Source organism: Mauremys reevesii, linkage group 2, assembly GCF_016161935.1.
Source record: "Mauremys reevesii isolate NIE-2019 linkage group 2, ASM1616193v1, whole genome shotgun sequence".
NCBI lineage: Eukaryota > Metazoa > Chordata > Testudines > Geoemydidae > Mauremys > Mauremys reevesii.
Window position 1 is genome coordinate 168,884,116 of NC_052624.1, and position 20,514 is coordinate 168,904,629.

The window sequence follows — 20,514 nt, forward strand, 5'->3', positions numbered from 1 at the left end:
TCACAACAAAACAAAGAGAGGCTGCATAACAAAACAAAGAGAGAAATTTATAAAAGCATTCTGGGATATCTGCTAATACCCTGGAGGCCAATAACAGCGCTGGTGTGTGGCCACACTTGATGACCAGCACTGCAGCACCAGAGCTGCAATCTTTATTCCCCATGCTGAGCCAGGTGTACGGCCAGCACTGCAGCCAGGGAGTTGTAGCGCTGGATGTGCCCTGCAGGTGTGGACACTTACTAATTGCAGCGCTGGAAAGCCTCCACCAGCGCTGCAACTCGCAAGTGTAGCCATACCCTTGGTTGTTGATTCTTGAGTCCATCATAAGCATATTAAAGGCTTGGTTTCGGCTGTCCTGACCAGTAGAAATTACAGTTGCGGGGAGGGATTGTCAGTGTAGACCTATCTCAGAACTTGAAGTGCTAGGGACAGAGGGGGATGATGCTCTCCATTGGTTGCAGAGCATGTCATTAATGGTAACGTCCCTGTCCCAGTACTCTTTAGTACATAAACATGTCCATAACCCACATTTGGGCTGTCCCCCTCCACCAAAGCAAATTCTATGGAATATAAAATTGAAATATAGAAGGGCTGTAAAGTTCAAACCAAGTGCATTCCTTATTTTATACCAAAATTTCCATGCATGCAAAACATCATAAAAATTAGAGTAAATTTACTGTGTTGCTTCTCCAACACAAACAGAACAAGAATTTTCCTACATTTTGACTATAAATTTTTCCATAAATAAGGCCCCTTTCAAATGATTTTCTGTATGTGATTTTAGAGCAATTAGGTCTGTATAGAAAGAACAAAACAATGAAGCTGAAATACTTGATCTTTTCCATGTTACACCTCAGATCTCCCCTGTAGACTTTGGTCCTGTGCAAATTCAGTTATGAGAGCAGTGATCTTTTGTTGGCATGGTGTGAATAATTGCTCTGACAGTCAGCTTGGAAAATATAAATGTTTTGGACTAGATTTAGAAAGTGGCAAATTCTAGGCATTGAGCGTCAGTGTTGGAAAACTCACTTAATTCTGGGGACGAAACTGCAGTATTGAAAGTGACTATAGTGTCTTCTCTATGCCAGGCACCTGTGGGAGCAGTGTTACTGCTTTGCTTTCCTCTGAGTAATTTTCTGTGGGACATAAGAGGCCAGGCTGCTGCAGGCAGATATCCTTTATGTTTCCCTGTCCCAGGATTGGTAAATCCTTTACGTGTTAAAAATAACACGACAAACATTTTCTTCAGCACAATTTTTATTTCTTATGGTTTATTTCCCATTGGTATTCCAAAGGAGGAGTCACTGAAATCTGTCTGTCTTGTCTCTATGTGGGTTTTGTGTTGATCTCCATCCAAGGTAAATTTTCTTTCAAACTGTGGCTGGTGTCCAAAGCAAAAATTGAAATATGTGTCTGCCTCCTGGTCTGTTTGGCTGGTTTTCTAATATTTCATGGTGGTGTTCCTGTTTCTTCTTGAGGTTTCCATTGCTAAATAAATACAAATTAAAACAAAAGAGTCTACTGCTTATAATGGTAATAGCTTATTTGTTCATTTAAATATTGGAAGATACTCAATAGGGTGAGTATTTTGTTGTTGGCATACAGACTTGTCACATCTTTTTCTGATGCATATCTGTGATCCAGTTTGGTAGTCACTGAAAATGGCATGAGCTGGTATATGGCGGTTTGCAGGGGGATGTTCAAAATTACTTGGTGGTGTTAGCCCATATACTAGTGGGCGGCCACATCCTAAAAACTACAGCTCATGCTATTTTGTGTGTGTGTGTGTGTGTTTATATATATATATATATATATATATAATCTGTTGTCCATGCTGTACTTACTGTGTGGGTGAATAGAGGACTTAACTTTCTAATACTACCACTCTAGCACCTTTCACAAACACAAATTCTGTCTTTAAAATGGGGCCGGTTTTCTTGTTTTTGGTTCGTATTGTATATTTGGCATGAGCTGTGTATTCTGTTTGGTGGTTAACAATGGGCACTTGTCTCTGAAAACAGGAGATAAGTTTTTGAGTTGAACAGAACAATTATGCTGCTATAGTAAGGATCTCATGGTATTCATATTACAAGTACCAAGATGAGTTTTCTTAATTTTTCTGCATGTGGGATTTTTCTGTGTATGTGTCTTTGTGTGAATGCCTTCACATCCAGAAAAGTGCTCTAAATGTTTTACCTCCTTTCCCTTCCCATCAATTTTCAATGCCCCCATTTTGTGGTCATTATTATTATTTATTAGCATTTTAGCGACGGAGGGTTGAAAACAAGTGTAGACCCATCATTGCTGCTACTTATTTATTAACATAGGCTGCTACCAAGGAGCATAAAGCTCTCCCACCATCAGCTTTGTTGGTGCTCCCAGCCTCTGTTTTGCCATTGGAGAGAGACCGCTCTGGGCAGAAAATAACCACTGGTCTCCTGCATGGCAGAAGAAATTACTGCTAAGTCATTGCATAAACCCCAGCTGTGAAGAGTTCATCATTTGTTTTAATTGACCTTGAACAAATTCTTAATCCAGAAGAAATCTTGTATTTGGTGTTTGTCTGATAAAAATCAGAGAACCTTTAAAAACCATTTAAGTCTTCCAAGTCCTCATTTTTGCTAAGAAACTTCCTTGATATTTCTTTACACTGGACTTACATTTTCATTAGTACTCTACTATTGTCTACCTGAATTTTTGAGTGCACAACTTAACTTGGGACCTTATTTCCTCCCCCCCCCCCAAGCCATTGAGCACCAGTAACTCGGTTTCACTTTAGTAGGATGGACATAAAATCATAGAAGGGCCCTCGAGAGATTATCTAGTCCAGTCGCCTGCACTCAAGGTAGGAGTAAGTATCATCTAGACCATCCCTGACAGGTGTTTGTCTAACCTGCTCTTAAAAATCTCCAATGATAGAGATTCCACAACCTCCCTAGGCAATTTATTCCAGTGCTTACTCACCTTGACAGGTAGGAAGCTTTTCCTAATGTCCAACCTAAACCTCTTTCTTCCCCCTCCTTCCCCCCCAGCTGCAATTTAAGCCCATGTGCTCATCACATGCTGGAATTTGGCACTCAAAATCAGCAAATGGTTTTTGCAAATGTAGGTCTTTACATTTATTGCTTGTTGATTGTAATGAGATCAGTGGTATGGGGGCGATCCTCAGATTTCAAGAGTTGCTACTGTTCATGAGGTTTATATCTGTTTTGAGAGGTTTACAGCTTTATATACAGTATTCCATTTATTTTACTGGGACTTACTTGCAAAGTAAATATTGGTGCACAGTCAGCCCCAGTACAATATGAATGGAAATGTTAGGAACAACATGTAAATTAAGTATGGGAAAGATCCTGGCAAATGAAATAATGTGCCAAAGCGTAATGAAAATAATATGCCATGTCCCAGTGAAAAAAATGCAGAACTATTAGTTCTCCTAGTCAGAGCAACAATTCAGCTGGAAGGCTTCAACTGATATTCATGAATTGAGTATGATCAAAGAGAAGATGTTTTAAAAAATAAATAAATAGAAGAACATTGCACTAAAATGCTGCATTGTTGTTAGTTTAAGTTAAACCCACAAAGCAGGAAAAGTCAGAGCTGAGGCTGCTGTTCCAGTCTTTTATTCCTTCAGGCTTTTATTCACAGCTGCATGGTAACATTGCACAAGTACTAACATGAGGATATTAGATGAATAGTGTATAGTACATGAGGATAATAGATGAATGAAATCTGAAGTACTAATTTCTGTATTAAAGTACCAGAGGGAAGACAGGCAGCTTATCAGGATGCAGATTGAGCTGCATGAAGGATGAACTGTTATGGGCCAAACACCTGTACCCAGTCTCTGAGATTTCACTTAGGAGGGAAAAAAATGGCATTTGTACCTGCAGTTCAGCTAACTGTATCTAGCTACCTGATTCATGTGCATAAACATGGGTTTTTGACATAAAATTGGGTTGCTTACTCTGTTTAACATCAGTACCTTCAGGATGGTATAGTAGTTTCTTGTAGAAATTGTGCCTATGACTTGGAGTTTGTTTGTTAATTGTAAATAATCGAATACTTCAGTATAAAGGTTAAAAATCTCTAATATTTAGATAATAGTGGACAGCATAAAGATATATGAAGAAGGTGAGGAAGAGAAAAGGACCACCTTTAGGGGCTAAAGCAAAGGAGAAAAAACTTCTTATAACTTAAGAATTCACTTTACTGCTTAAATGTCTAACACTATATTTTAGCAGCAGAACAGTTCTACGTTCTAATGTTGCACACACATTAGGAAATGCCATGATATTTTGTTTTTCATACAGATACTTGATTTGCAAAAGAGCAAGATCTGAAGTATAATTAAAATGTGTTTTTTTTCTTTTTGGCAGTTATAATTTTCCCTCCTGTTAATACTTACACAATACTGCAGTTAACCTGTTACAGAAACTTGCAAGAAAGTGAAGAACATTTTTTGAATAAGACATTGGTTTACATTTATATACGTTCATTGCCCCTTTTTTTTTGGTCTGTATAGACAAAAGGACACTTGTTTTCCTAGTCTTACTTCGCTAGAATACAAATCATCATAATAAAAATAACTCCTGTACTTATAGGGTGGGAGCTTTAACAAATCAGGTAAATAAGAGTTCACAAGTCCTTTTTTTTTCCATATGAAGTCCTTTTTTCGAATATTTTAAAGTTTTCCCTTAAATATTGCCTTGAAGACTGTAGGCAAAGTACAGTACTGTTCTGTTTATAGTAGCTATAAAAATACCTATTTCCTCCATCAGTCATCAGACATTATTGGAAGTATGTATTTTTCAGCAGAAATAACATTATACTGTATTCCTTTGTCAGACTTTTTTGAAAGAGGGTTATTTTGGTAACTTACAGATATGAGCTATTATTATTATTAATAAAATTGTTTATATAGTACTGTAAATTTAGATGGTGCCTTTCAGAGTGAAACATGTTCTCTCCTCCTCCCCGCCCCAAATTATCTCATTAGCTTAATAAGTTGCTGAAATAAATTTATTTCTAATTAAATCTGTGATTTGTGTTAAATCTAAAATTCTGTGACGGAATTGTTGTTGAGTAAATATGATTGTTAATGACGCTTTCCTCCAGATTCTGTTTCTTTATCATAAGAGTGAATGTGAAGTGCCTTTCTAAATTAGGCTATATGAAAACAATGCTGGTGTACTACTTGGGCTTCTACAAAATGATCTATTTAAGAATGCTATATACAAACATTATCTCCCTCACCCCCACCCCCAATCTACTGTCTGTGTCACGTTAATGAAATCGGACTATTAAAATTAACTTTGACTAAAAAAGGCCACCCCCTGTTTGAAAAGATTTGTCAATATCACTGACAAAAGCTATGCTAACTTAGACCATCCATGCTTTGAAAGTCACACTGCACCCACCTTATGAAATTCACTTGTAATGATAGACTTCAAAAATTTCATTAGAATAATTAAAAAACAATATGAATTCTGATAAATTTTATATAAATAAAATATAATATAGAAATTATTCATCTACATGAAAATGTGCTGCTGAAGAATGGAGGGACAGATGGACAACAGTAATTAACATTATAAATATAGTTAGTGACAGAGATTTCCTCACAAATATTCTTCACTTTTAATCTTTTAAAGATTTTCTGTGGTTATAAATAATGCATTTAAAGATTTTATTCCCAGTTCTAAATTTTTCTGTTTTATCTTCACCATTGGGCAAATGAGAATGTCTTATAAATCAGTCAAGTGTTGAACATAGGATCATAGAATCATAGGCCTGGAAGGGACCTCAAGAGGTCATCTAGTCCAGTCCCCTGCACTCATGGCCGGACTATTATCGAGACCATTCCTGACAGGTGTTTGTCTAACCCGCTCTTGAAAATCTCCAACGATGGAGATTCCACAACCTCCCTAGGCAATTTATTCCAGTGCTCAACCACCTTGACAGGAAGTTTTTCCTAATGTCCAGCTTAAACCTCCCTTGCTGCAGTTTAAGCCCATTGCTTCTTGTCCTATCCTCAGAGGTTAAGAACAGTTTTTCTCCCTCCTCCTTATAACAACCTTTTACATATTTGAAAACTGTTATGTTCCCTCTGTCTTCTCTTTTCCAGACTAATCAAACCCAATTTTTTCAATCTTCCCGCATATGTCATGCTTTCTAGACCTTTAATCACTTTTGTTACTCTTCTTTGGACTTTCTCCAATTTGTCCACATCTTTCCTGAAATGTGGCACCTAGAACTGGACTCCAGTTGAGGCCTGATCAGAGTAGAGCAGAAGAATTACTTCTTGTGTCTTGCTTACAATACTCCTGCTAATACATCTCAGAATGATGCTCACTTTTTTTGCAACAGCGTTACACTGTTGGCTCATATTTAGCTTGTGGTCCACTATGATCCCCAGATCCCTTTCCACATAACTCCTTCCTAGGCAGTCATTTCCCATTTTGTATGTGTGCAGCTGATTGTTCCTTCTTAAGTGGAGTACTTTGTATCTGTCCTTATTGAATTTCATCCTATTTACTTGAGGCTATTTCTCCAGTTTGTCCAGATCATTTTGAATTTTAATCCTATCCTCCAAAGCACTTGGAACCCCGTCCAGCTTGTTATCATCCATAAACTTTATAAGTGTACTTTCTATGCCATTATCTAAATAATTGATGAAGATATTGTACAGAACTGGACCCAGAACTGATCCCTGCGGGACCCACTTATTATGCCCTTTCGGCGTGACTTTGAACCACTGATCATTACTTTCTGGGAATGATTTTCCAACCTGTTATGCAGCTACGTTATAGTAGCTCCATCTAGGTTGCATTTCCCTAGTTTGTTGTCGAGATATACCACGTCTATCGCTTCCCCCTATCCACAAGGCTTGTTACCCTGTCAAATAAAGCTATCAGGTTGGTTTGACACGATTTGTTCTTGACAAATCCATGCTGACTGTTACTTATCACCTTATTTATCTTCTAGAGGTTTGCAAACAGATTTCTTTATTATTTGCTCCATTATCTTTCCAGGAGATAGACCCTCTTCTCATCTCTGTGTTATGTTAATATTGTTGGATGTCTGCGTGTATCTCAAGATAGACAGTGTAATCTGGGACGGGGCAGGAAGTCAGGACTTTGGGGTTCTTTTCTGTGGTTCTGTTGGTGAGGTACCTTGCGCAGTTCACTCTGTGCCCATTTATAAAATGGATATAATGGTACCATCCATAATCTTGGACCCATTGTATCAGTGGCATCCAGTGCTGTCATGCATTGAGGATATTTTACTCCTTCCTCCTCCTGTGTTACTAGTGCAACAGCAGAAAAAGCTTGACCTCCAACAGGGGGGAAAGAAATAGGGGACTGAGGAGGATAGAAATCACAGTGTCTAGGGCAGGCAGAGATGGGGCAATAGGGGATCACAATAGTGATGTGGGAATAGATTGGAAGATGAGATCTAGGGTAAAATCCTGTCCCCATTAAAATCAATAGGACGCTTGCCATAGACTTATGCGGAGCCAGGATTTTACCCATATAATTTATGCTTTTCAGGGCAGGGAATTGTCTAAGTGTTTTGGAAAGGACTGTGTGTACAGCTGTAGGGTTAAAGAAATAATAGTAATGAAAGCAGTTTTGTAGTGGATGGGATTTGAATATTTTTTTATTTTTTTTTGCAAGGCAGTTATGAAAGGGCTGCCTACTTTTTCAGGAACTTCAGAAACATTGAGCTAGCTGGCTGGCTTGTTGGCAGACAGTTTCTCTGGGGGCTTTTAATGGCAAGGAAAAGGATTTCTTGTCATTCTTTTTTATGCTTTGGGAATCCCTAGAACTATAGTACTTGGAGGGAATGGATGAGAGTGCCATTTCCACTGCAAGACTGAGGATGTTTTTATTTAATTCTGTATTCCTTTTCCTTCAGCGAGGGAATAATTTCTTTAGTTTGTGTGTATGAGTATGTGATTAAAAATGCAGCATACACTTTCACTAATTCTTCCCAGGAGCCAAAAAGAAACCATCTCATCTCCCCGGCCTAGATGATAAACATTTGATCAGGGATGATAGGTAAGGTCCTGACAAGGAAACACTTGAAGGATTTTATATTAAGTAAAGGTAGCAGAGGAAGAGAAGACAGTCATGTTAAGGTCTTAAAGCCTAGTTCTGATCTTGCATGCACCATGTAAGTCCACTGAAGTTAATTATCACTTTGCAACTTCCTTGACTCTTTTGGTTCATTAAAGTTCTGTTTAAATACTATATTAAAATATATTGCATGTGAACATTGTCTCACTATAGTTTAATGGAATATATACTCCTAAATTTTCCTCCTTGGAATATTTTAGAAATATGCTTTACCTTGATTTAGCTGTAAGGAAATCTGCTGTTGTATATTGGAAGCAAACTGTGAAGTGTCACTTTTAGAGGGAGAGTAATTTCAAATTACTGTATTTGGCTGAAGGTAATTATGTTACAGTATGCAGATAAGGCATTGCCTACTAAGCCAAAGCAGTTTGTTAAACAGTTTCTGTTAAACTTGGTTTTGACCACATCAGGCTAAAGCTAATCTTCATGCGGCTTGTCCAGGGCCAAACCTTGTTATAACCTTATTAAGAGCAATTCTTCAACCCAGCCTGTGCTATTAAAATGGTTGCTCTGCCAATGGACATGGGGCTTCATACTTCCTGTCTTGATATTGTTCAACAAAATATCAAAATGGATCATACTATTAGTTTGCTTTACAGTTAAAAAATACAGTAATTAAATCAGAGAACTTAACAGTGTCTCTAAAACAAATAAAAGAACACATCACCCAGCAGAATGAACAAAATGGCCCAAGCTCAGGGTGGAAATCACCATAAAACATTTTTTTTCACATTTGGGATACTTTCCAAGTAAAGTGAAGCTGGCTTTTCGTGGGTGGCTTTTAAGTGCGATAAGTGCTCATGAATATTGCTACAGAAAGATTCACACTGGAAATGAAAGTCCTCTCTATCTGCAAGAGACATTGGCAAAACAAGCTTTCCAACACTTGACACTGTGCATCCTCTTCTGAACTTTAATGCCCTCCTTTATGAGTATGGTCTTGGGGCTTTTTGGCTTAAAATTCCTAAATCTGGTGTCAGTTACAAGATGGCCAGAAGTCCACTAGGACAAAAGTGCAGTGATCTGACAGTAAAGACAGACATCAATAACTTTTGTTCAATCTTCACCTGGATTTCGGTTTGAACAGATGATCTAGACTAAATGCTCTGTATCTGATTTCCATTTACCAGAATTGGCTAGTCCCCACATTTGGGGATTAGGAATTAGGATCAGGATTGCCCTATAAATAATAGTTTAAATTTTGGGAAAAAAACCCAGACCTTACTCAGTTTCTTGCACTGAGTCATCATCTTTGTATTGTTCCACACCACTTCTAGTCTAATGCATGGTAAGAATGGATGTGGTTGAGGGGCATGTGACTCAAATAAAGCAAAAGCTGAAAACAGTCAGAAAAACCAAGCATGTATAGTTAAACATTTATTTCCTTAAATATTCCCTCCAGTTTTTTCAGTAAATAGAGCTCCCAATTTTTAGTAATTGTTTGTGGACTGGAAGGTATCCGCTTTTGTTCGGCCATTTAATATCCTTTGCTCCTCAATCTCATTAGGAAAAAGATTGAAACTTTACTGTACCTAGCAAGTTGTAAACTTTTGACAGTTTAATCACTGTTCTGATTACAGCATTCATTGACAGCTACCACACTGAAAAAAAAAAAGGGGGGGGGATGGGGCAAGAGGGAAGGGAAATGAGAAACTTTAGGACTAACTGTGATACTGTATCTCAGAGCAGGACCACATCAATCTGCATTGTGTGAGATTACCAGACAGTAAATCAGCTGTGCTGTGTTAAAGCCAGAAACCAGTAGCATTCGCACTTGCTGCCTGTTTCCCACTCATTGTAAAACCATGCCCTATCACTTGATAGACCTGGAAAGGAAGTGCAAAGGAAGTGAATGCCACTGCTGGTTCAGAATGTTCCAGTGTGGTTGGAAAGTTTGAGAAACGGCCTGGGTGAGAAGAACAAGACCTTATTGACAGGGTTCAATCCTGGTCAGGTCTGTTTCACATCAACTTTCTAAATAATCACAGCACTCCCTTTCTCCTCCCACCCTCCCTCCAAGCCCCTAGGCTCATGCTCTCTCTCTGGGTCTCTAGTACTTTCACCTCTGCTTTTTTAACAGGTTATGCAGCCAAGGCAGAATACTGAGCACTTTTTTTATTTTTTCATCTTGGGGAATTATAAAATGTGTAAATTACAGGTCTGCTTGCTTCTAAAAAACCCCTCATACTTTTCAGGGCTTTTCTACTGTAAATTTTATATTGCAAATGCTTTTTCTGTGGAGTCTTATTCTTGTCCTTTGATTTATGGAACCACAAATTATTCCAACATTTCCGTTGGTGGCATGGCAGGCCTGGCTTGTCATGTTCCAAATTAACCAGCATCATAATCTGATTTTTGTCTGACTGGGCATTTAAAAGCTGAATGCATGTATATCATGTGTGTAGTAGAAGAAATATGTATATGCCAAGAGTCTTTTTATTTTTTCCTGTCTCTCCACACTGGTCTATAAAAGCCTATAAAACAGAATATTTAGGTCACAGAGTCATAAGAAAAGCTGCTGGAGTTTTAAATGAACCACAAAATGTGTCCCTTGTATACCACACCCTGTCATTTTGCATGGATTTATGCACAACTTCAGCATCAATATAGTAAACACTCTCCACTGGCAACCCTGTCATTTTAGAGCCTCCTAGTGCATCTCAAGTTCCAAATTCAGCAACAAGGCTTACTTTACAATTTTTCACCCTCCCCCAGGCTGTCATTAAATAAAAGATCAAGTAGCACAATTTGCTGGACTGAAAATGTCTTTAAAAATGGGACTAAATGAATGTATGTGTTCACTTTACTGTGGATAGTGTCTTTGACCTTACCCCCTGCAAAGACATTGTAAAACTTGTGTGTGAGTAGTCCCACTGACTTTATGGAATCACTACAGTAGGTTAATTGACTTCAGTAGAACAATTTGTATATGTAAAGTTCAGTACCTGCATTTTTTTTTGCATGATCGGTGTGTGATTGGTTGTCTTTAAACAAATAATGCATGTGGAAAAAACAACGAGAAGAAGGGAAATTTGCAGGGAATGGATGTCTAGTTAATTTTCTATATGTGGCTTGTAGCTTTTTATATTGTATATGGATACCGTTTTCTATCATTGCAGTAATGCCAGGTTTAATACATTGATAGGTTTAATACATTGATAAGTGTAATACAATGATTTATAGTTAGTTGTAATTCTGTCTGTGATGATGAACAAGATGAAATGATTTCCCTCCCTTCCCCTCCCTCAAAAAAAAGCAAAATCAGAAAAACCCAGCAACATGCACACCACAAATATGGTTTTTACATTCATGTTTGTACATTGGAATACAGGTCATGATAGGTGCATTTGAAGAAACCAAACTAATGAAGTAAATAGAATTAAAATAAAAGGCCTAGTCCATGTTCTGTCACAGACATGGAAGCATTAATATTATATGGAATGATCAGTGGTGCTTAAGATAGAGGCCCATTGGTAAAAAAACATGCAGCGTCTGCAGTCAGTATACTCTCTGATGGCCCCACTGCTTTTTAATTTTCTTCCTCCTCCTGATCTCTGAAATAGCCCAAATCTGATGTACATAGCAAAACATCTTCCTCTCCTCAAGGCATTAAAAAATTGGAGTTGGGTGGAAGGCTTCAAGGAGAGGAGGGACAAAAGTTTCTAAGTTACTGCTGGTGGGTTATCTTAAACTACTGCTGGTTAAACTTAAAAATTGGGTGTCCTTTAATTTGTTGTTTTAAATGAAATATATGCTTTTATTCAGTTGATTCAGATTCAAAATATTTTAAAGATCATAGTGAGTGTAAATCTTCCAGGCCCAGTCACTGTTTCTAACGTTTTCCTATCTCTTTCTTTTCCCAGGATGGCTCGTACTTGGCTGAGTTCCTGCTGGAAAAGGGCTATGAGGTGAGTGACTCAATGACCGACTGCAGGCTGCTGGAAACACTTGGATATAGCAACCTCTAGCTTCCTTTGCTGCTGTCCTCCTTTGCGTATGTTTTCCACTCAGCCCTAGATAACAAATCAAAACTCTAGTAAAGAATGTGCAGCATAGCCTGTAATCATGCCAGCTTATTGTACTATTTATCATCTAGTGTCCACTGGTGGATTCTCTCTGCTCCTCTGGGTATATCTGCTTTGCATGCTTCCCGCTAACTTAGATAAGAAGCAACCTGTGCAAGCCAAAAGAATTAGGGAATAATTTATGATGTAATGCACCACATTTAAAAAAAAAAAAAGAACAAAAGAACTACTCACAATGAAATAATTTTTAATTTTGAAATTGCACTAAGCAATAAAAACCTTGCTAATCCATGGCAGGCTCATACTTAAACCTGGAGATTGCTTTCTAATAGGCATTCTGGGTTCTTTATGGAGGTTTAGACTGGAGTGTAGTATTGTGCAGGGTTTTGTTTTACTTTCTCAGATTTATGACTTCTGTGCTAAGAATTTGAGCCTTGTTTACTAACTTTGATGCAACCAAATGTGTGAGACTTGTCATTTTGCATCTTTTGTCCTTGAGTTTGGACTGTAATGTAAGCTGTGAAGTGACTAGGACTTTGACAGGCTTAAGTATAAGGAAAATAAATATTTAATATCTTTCTTTTTGTCACATGCCTATCCCAGGGATTAAATAGCAGTAATGTTCTTTCTGATGTCAGCAATACAAAGGTCATACAGTTATCGTATGCTACAATACACAGTTATTTGGTACTGTTGTGGCTATATAGCCGCAGGTGTTTGCCTGCTCAGTAGTAAAAGGCTGTCCCATAGTCTTAATCGTACAACAGAGAGAGAAAAAGAACCCTTATTAACTTGTAGCCCACCCTCTAATAATACAGTATTGTTTTATTTTCTCTTTTTTGATTCAGTCTAATGTTAAGTGTCTAAAGAGACTGGGCTTCCACTACTTTCCTTTGGAAATTATTGCACAGCTTAGTAGAACTCACCATAAGAAAACTGTTCTTGATGTCCATCCTACATATTTTTTTCTTCATTTCCTCTTGTCACTCCTAGTTAATTCTACCATCTTGGTCATTCTTCGCCTGTCCTTCTGAGTGTTTATGCATCTTTCACAGTACTCAGTTCTTTCTGTCCCTTCTTTTTTGGAGCAACATCTGCTAGGAATAATTCAAATTCAGGGACAAGGAGATCTGTGTAATTGTTTTCTCTGCTCACTTCCCTTTCCCAAACGGAAAGGGACTCTATGCTTTTGTAGTGTTGGCAGCATTGGCATTCTGTCCGACATTTCTTACAGATAAAATCGTGCACTCTGGCCCTGTTCACACTGGCACCAGAACTGTGCAGGCTATAATCACATTTAAACATGATTGTTTCCATCAGGTTTTTAGCACACTTCTCTGAGTAGTGTAGAAAGTGTTTTTGGTGAGACCCATTCTAACTTCTTTTTTGAGTGCTGGTCCCTATGTGTATTCCACATGTGGGTATGCATGCGCACTATGCGCCTGAGTACAGAAATTCTCACAAACAGTGCCCGTTAGCCTCTATATGTGCCATAGGTCTCCTTGTGCTCCTGACTGAGGGTATGGCTGATGCCTCTCCAGTTCCTTCTTATGGCTGCATGGCCTAAGTCAGAATCCTGTGTCTCCTCTTCCTTCAGCTTCTTTGTAGAACCTGTCAATGTAATTGTAAATAGTTTTTATTCTGCTTAGTTCATCCATCTTTGCTGCTGGCTTCCTTACACCCACTTCTAGTCTAAGGCCTTGCTTGTCAATCCCCCATGTATGGAGTACAGGTAGAGACCAGCACTTGAAGAAGAAATGGAGGTTACTTACTGTGACTTGAAATTCTTCAAGATGTGTGGCCCCCATCTGTATTCCACTTCCATTGACAGTAAATATCCTTCACTTAACTGCATAGGTACTTCATCACAGTATCTCCGTGCCACAGTATCTGTGCTGAAAACTAGCCCTCCTCGGTGGTTCATAGTATAGTATTATAACACCATTCTTGGATGTAAACATCTCTAGCCACATTTATCACAGCAACTGTTAAATTAAAGCTTGTAGGTGGCATGGTTCTGATCATCCTATTGTGGGCATGGCGCTTTCTGTATTCTGCAGCGTGATTACAAAGGCAAACTAATTTCCAACACAATTTAATAAATACACTAGTATTAAATACCCATTGAAAGATGCTATTGCTGTCTTTGCTAGGGATGTTATTAACAAATTAGAGAGAAGGTTTTTATTTTATTTTTTTTTAATCCCATAGTGTATAATTAGAATTGTAGATGCCATATGAGGAAGAAATATCTCCTGGTAGGACTGAAGTCTTTATCGTCCTGTAGGTCTTAAAAAAACTGGTGAAAATACATCTTTTCTTTCTAGCCCTTAGTAACTTCAGATTGGTCAAACTAATTTTTTAATGTGTCAGAAAAATTAACTTACTATTTATAAGGGGATTTGAAACTGTAACATACCATGTAAATGGCAATTGTTAATATTCTATCATTGGCTAAAATTTGGTATGCTATATCTATAGTTTTAAATTTTCTAACATTTATTATAACTATTTGGATAATAGTTGATGTCACCTGACCTATGGTGTCAAAAACAGTGTCACTTCATACACATTCAGACAGATAAACAAGCTGATATTTGGTTGTAATGGAAATTAGTTCCCTTCAGGCACATGAATAAGGAAATTTACTTTGTTTGATGATCCAATCTTAGTTCATGTTGTTGAAATTGGAAGGGTGGGGAGAAGTACAATAGCATGAGCTGAGATTAAGAATGGTAGCATTCTTAATTACAGTATAAAGTCCTTTAAAAACGTATGCGTTACTGATTCAGGATCTAATAAGCACTCGGCATGTGCATACCTTTCAACACATGAATAGTGACATTGACGTCAATGGGATTGATTACCTGTATACTTACAGTTATGCAAGTGCTTCGTTGGATCTTGGCCTTAATGGCAGTGCCATATATGGCTATGTGGGACACCTGGGCATGGTTCCTGGTGCCAGTCTATTGTCAAAGGCTTAGAATGCTATGCAACCTTGTGCTCTCTGCTCCTTTATGACAGGAAGTAACTAGAATGTCTGAACTATGATCACTCTGGCCAATTAAGAAATAGGCATAGATAGCGTGTAAGGGGGGTTCCATCCAGTTACTGTCTGTGACGGGGATATTAGCGGAGATGCAGGGCTTCAAGGATAGGCGTATAATGCATGGGGGGAGGCCCTTTGCTTCAGTACATAGAAAATAAAATCAAATGCAGGGTTTCTATGGGAGATGATGGTAGATAATGCTTTAGCGTTGTACCAGTGCTTTTTGAAAATACAGATCGGGAGTTCACACATAGCTGATCTCAGACATTTCTAACTTTTACAAGCCTAATGTTCTCAACACTGATTTAAGTATGCCATTTTTTGTAAGCACACCTGTTTTTATTTTTGGAGTGGTGCTTGCTTGTTTCTAGCCTTGTACCATAATCTCTCCATTCAGATTAATGTAATTCTTCTTTGAGTACTTGCTCATGTTCATTCTGTGTCAAGTGTGTGCGCTTGCCACATGCACTGGTGCTGGAAGATTTTTCCCCAATGGTATCCATAGGGGGCTGGCTCTAGTGTCCTCTGGAGTTGCGGACGTATGCGCCAGTATAAGGGGCGCTGCCACTGCCCCTGCCTCCTTCAGTTCCTTCTTACCACCAGTGATGGTGGTGGAACATCCTCTTGCCTTGACAAGTGGTTATACCAGTGGTTATTTCTTAGTCAACTTTACAATCCATCCTGGAATACTTGGAATGCATCTAAAGCACCAAGGGCTGGCATTCTCATCTATCAAGGTGGCACCTGGCAGCCATTTCAGCCTTCCATCCTCACATCCAGGGCAGATCAGTTTTCTCACATGCAATGATCAGATTTCTTAAGGGTCTGGAAAGGCTCTTCTCGCAGGTCCATGATCTGGTTCCCCAGTGGGACCTCAACCTAGTTCTGTCTACGCTCACTGGTCCTCCCTTTGAGCTTTCTGCTCTCTTCCCAAAGCTGCACAGTTCCAACAAGGAGTGGCATCTGCACACTTTGGATGTCAGATGTGCTCTGGCTTTCTACCTTGAGAGAACCAAGACCATCCGCAGGTCTACTCAACTTTTCATTGCGGTGGCTGACAGTATGAAGGGTCCCCTGGTGACATCTCAGAGAATTTTATCCAGGATCACCACCTACATTCGTTCCTGCTATGAGCAGGCAAAGGCTACACCTCCACTGTTAGTGACAGCTCATTCAACGAGAGCGCAGGCATTGTCAGCAGTTTTTCTGACACATGTTCCAATCCAGGACATCTACAGGGTCACAATGTGGGCATCTGTTCATACCTTTGCAACCCACTATGCTATCGCCCAGGAGGCCTGAGATGATGCTGGCTTTGGCAGAGCAGTGTTTAAAATAGACACGTCTATGAACTTCTGCCTGCTTCCAGAGGCACTGCTTGTGAGTCATCTGACATGGAATGGACATGAGCAAGAAGTCGAAGAAAAAACTGTTAACTACTTCTTGTAACTGATGGTTTTTTCAGTTGTGTTGCTCATGTCCATTCCATTACCCGCCCTCCTTCCCCTCTGTCAGAATTGCGGCAAGAAGGAACTGAAGTGGTGGTGGGTAGTGGTGGCTGACAGCCACCCCTTATACCAGCGCATATGCGCACGACTCCAGAGGGCACTAGAGCTGGCCCTATGGATACCACTGGGGGAAAAACTTCCGGCACTGGTGCATGTGGTGAGCACACAGACCTGACATGGAATGGACATGAACAACACATTTAGAAGAACAAGTTATGCGAGGAAGGTAACCATTTTTTATGCAAATCAGATACAGGGAGATGAAGCTGGTGTGAGCGGACAGCAACTTGTCTGTCCCTGTTCCTTTAATGTAACTTCATCAAATCCCTGTATCAGAAATGGTGCTGGGCTTCCAAGTGGGGAATCTTAGTATTGTCTTGTATGAAATCACTAATCTGTATTGGTAATTAGGAATTTCAATTCCAGTGGGGGATGAGTGGTGTTTTGTTACAAACTGTTGCATTGTTTTTTATTCATTTTGTTTTCATATAATTATAGAGATTTAGCCTCTGTACCGTCTCTCATCATCAGAGACTAATAATTATTTTGTAAGAACTATTAATATACACAGTATTGTACAAAATATAAATGATGACACAATTCTTGTCCCAAGGATCTTGCAATCTAAATATTGTTATCCATTGTAATTAATTAGGAACATAAGATTCAGCTCAGATTAGTGATTTGTAGCATTCCCTGTCAACCAACTAGCTTCATTCTCTTTCCAGACTTTTCAGGCCTCTAATTGTTTTAGCCTCTGAGCCCTTTCTATTTATAGTTAAAGCATTATCTAAATTGTATCTGTTCTTATCAGTTTAATATCCTTTTTGAGATAGTAACCAGAACTGAATGCAATATCCCAGGTGATCATTCAACATTGATTTATATAACAGAATTATACTAGTCCCAGTATTACCTCCTGACTTATTCCATTTGTATTTTGTTTGCTTTTTGACTGTTGCTATTCTTTAAGAAATAGTTTTAACTGAGCTTTCAGCAATGATTGTCAGCTCTCTTCTATGATGGTTGCAGTTAATTAAGAATCCAGTAATTCCAGTAATGGACAAGCATGGGTCAGATAATTCCTTCCAGTATGTGTTACCTTGCATTTCTCAACACATAATTTCTTCTGCTTTGATGCCCATTCATCTATCTTTGTTAAGTCCCTCAGAAATTGCTCAGTCTTGTGTAATCTTGACTAATTTAAATAATTTTGCATTATCAGCAAAAAAATTCATAACACTCCAGAGAATTGATTTAATACCCCCAGTCCTAGTGAAGAATCTTAGGTCACAATCCTCTTGCCATGATTTGGAAGGTGACCACTTATTCCCACTTTTATATTCATTTATTTTTATTTGTCCATTAGCTAGTTTCTAATTCATAACATCACCTCTTCCCTGTGACTACTTAATTTCCTTAATGTGAGGAACTTTGCTGAAGACTTTTCGAAAGTTCAAATAACACATGAGCCCTCTTTATTTTGTTGAAATATTCAAAGAATTCTAATTAAATACATTTTCCGTTACAAAAATCATATTAGTGTGTATCAAATCAAGTTCAACTAGGTATTTTTAAATTCTGTTTTCAAAGGTTACTTCAACCAGTTTACCTGTGCATTTACAGTATCTTCTGATTGGGGATTTCTGTAGAACCAAGTTCTTTCAGGAAAAATTATATTCCTTTTCAGTAAAATGGAAAGTGAATGTGCTTTTTCTAAACACATGAAATCCAACAATTTACTCAGCTTGATTGTTCAGTCTAACAGTAAAATCAGCCACAACACTTTTTAAAATTTGAGCTTATTTAAAAAAATCAGTCCCTATTGAGAGAAATCCACTAAACTTCATTCTTAACTAGATAATCCAGTTTGCACACATTTTAGCTTTGTCACAAAGTTTGCATTTCACCTGTCTCACAGGCAGACAGAAATACCTTTCATCAGTTCTTACGCTAATATTTGCTGTCATGGATTAAGCATTTTTCTTTCTCTCGTGTACACGTACAAAAAAGGGGGAGGGGAGGGGAAAGATAAAAGTGGGGTTTGTATTTGTCACTGGGTGCAAGACACTCTTGATCTGTTTATTTGTTGGAACTTCATCAAGTTCTGTGATGTTTGCACTTAACACATCTCCATGGTCAGCTGTTGGCATCATAGCCATTCAGCTGGCACATAAAACTTCTGCAAATACAGTCTCTCCTCAAGCCTTGAGCTGGCAGTGCTTAACTACTGGTCTATGGTTTATGTAAACTTGAACTTCAGAGTAGCTTAATTCAGATTCAGATAATCAAGATATAACAATGTCAATCAGGACTTGAAGTCAGAATATTTTATTTTCCAGAAATAATTGTAGAATGCTTCAATTTACCTTAAAAAAAAAAAAAAAAAAAAAAAAAAAAAAAGACAAGCTTTCTGCTGGTAGAATGCAAAGGTTGTTGATGTGCCAGTAAACAAAACATTTTGAGTAAGTAAATACAAAGTTTCTGGCATTTTGTGCAACCTTGTAAAAACAAAATCTTAATGTCATTATACCTGTGTAATTTTTATGCATTTTACTAAAATCGTATTGTTTTTACAAAAATAACTTCTTCAAACAAGTTCTGCAAAGAAACAGCAGAATGTGGATTCTTAGAACATTCTTGGAACATTTTCTTTATAGTAGTACAGAAAGTGTGATATAATGGAAAAAATAAACCTCAAGGGTCAGATATTCAGAGGCCTTCAATCTGGCCTTTAAAACTGTTGGCACCATATTTCCATATCACATTTTTAATACTTAAAAAAAAAAAATTGAGCACAAGTGACATTGCGTAGGCAAATTAGGTAAGATGGATGGCAAATTGATCTGCATGTGCAAACTACGTGTCTTTGGGCATGAACAAACTTTAAATGTGACAATATATGGCTACAAAAATTAGCTTGTGAATTTAGGTAGATTAAATCATTTTAAAACTCTGAAAGTTAGTTGTCTAGCTAGGTTATACAGTCCAGTTCTTAGGGTGTATCGTTTAGTCAATTTTTGCATACTTTTGACAGAACAAAATATGAGGCTTTTGCATGCATAACCAGCCGTCACCATCCAGAAATTGTGTCCAGGTTGTTGAATGCTCTTGGCCACAAATTAATTTGTGGGGGGGAGGTGATCCAACGCAAGCAAGCAAGTTGAATCAAATTGTGATGGGAAAGCTTCAGAAATATCTGGAAAAAGTCAGGTGTTAAAGTTGAAGCTTCCACTTGAGTGAGGAGCACTTGGTGACCTAAACTGACACAAACCTTGGCAGCAATGAGGGAGGCCAGCTTTACATTTCTCTAGTGTGTTAGACACAAACAGGCTTTGTCAGGCAGGCATGTATTCTTGTTACCGCTAATCAGTTTTTTCAGACATATTTATCGTGGCCAGTTCAGGGAAGTTACCTTTCTCCATTTTAGTCTAAGCTTCCCAGTTTTCTCATCCTCTACCTCAGAACACTGAGTCAGGAGTTTGGAACAAGGTCCTGTTCTGTCTGTCTGTCTTCTGCACTTTCAACACACTGATGCTCTTGAGTAATTGAAAGTGGTTATCAAACATCTGCACAATGCGGTTGTGATGTGCACTGGAATTAACAGGAGAGGATATGAAACATTTAGGATATCGGACCAAAGGAGGCAGCATCCAAGAGCTCAACACAAAGTACTTTGGGCTAAGACACTGACAAATTGATGCTGCTACATGCTTTCTGTCTTCGATTTAGGAATGAAGAGAGATGCCTGTCAATGGTACCGGATACAAGATTTTCCGCTTGTGTGT

At 38.3% G+C, this 20,514-nt stretch overlaps 1 protein-coding gene and 1 long non-coding RNA gene across 4 annotated transcripts in view; one reads left to right on the top strand and one right to left on the bottom strand.

Annotated features, from left to right (window-relative positions):
• GMDS (GDP-mannose 4,6-dehydratase) overlaps positions 1 to 20,514 on the top strand; it is a 544,205-nt gene that overhangs the window by 82,590 nt on the left and 441,101 nt on the right. For both annotated transcript variants that reach the window (XM_039525667.1, XM_039525666.1), the window contains exon 2: positions 12,005 to 12,049. In XM_039525667.1, the coding sequence (XP_039381601.1) occupies positions 12,005 to 12,049 (45 nt within the window). The remainder of the gene's footprint in view (positions 1 to 12,004; positions 12,050 to 20,514) is intronic.
• Positions 1,276 to 15,160, bottom strand: LOC120398329. 2 transcript variants are annotated; one of them, XR_005594321.1, is made up of 4 exons: positions 15,046 to 15,160; positions 13,093 to 13,777; positions 9,674 to 9,742; positions 1,276 to 1,488 (listed from the first exon to the last, which is right to left on the bottom strand). It is a non-coding gene; the product is annotated as an uncharacterized LOC120398329 (long non-coding RNA). The 2 variants fall into 2 exon arrangements; XR_005594322.1 differs by lacking the exon at positions 9,674 to 9,742.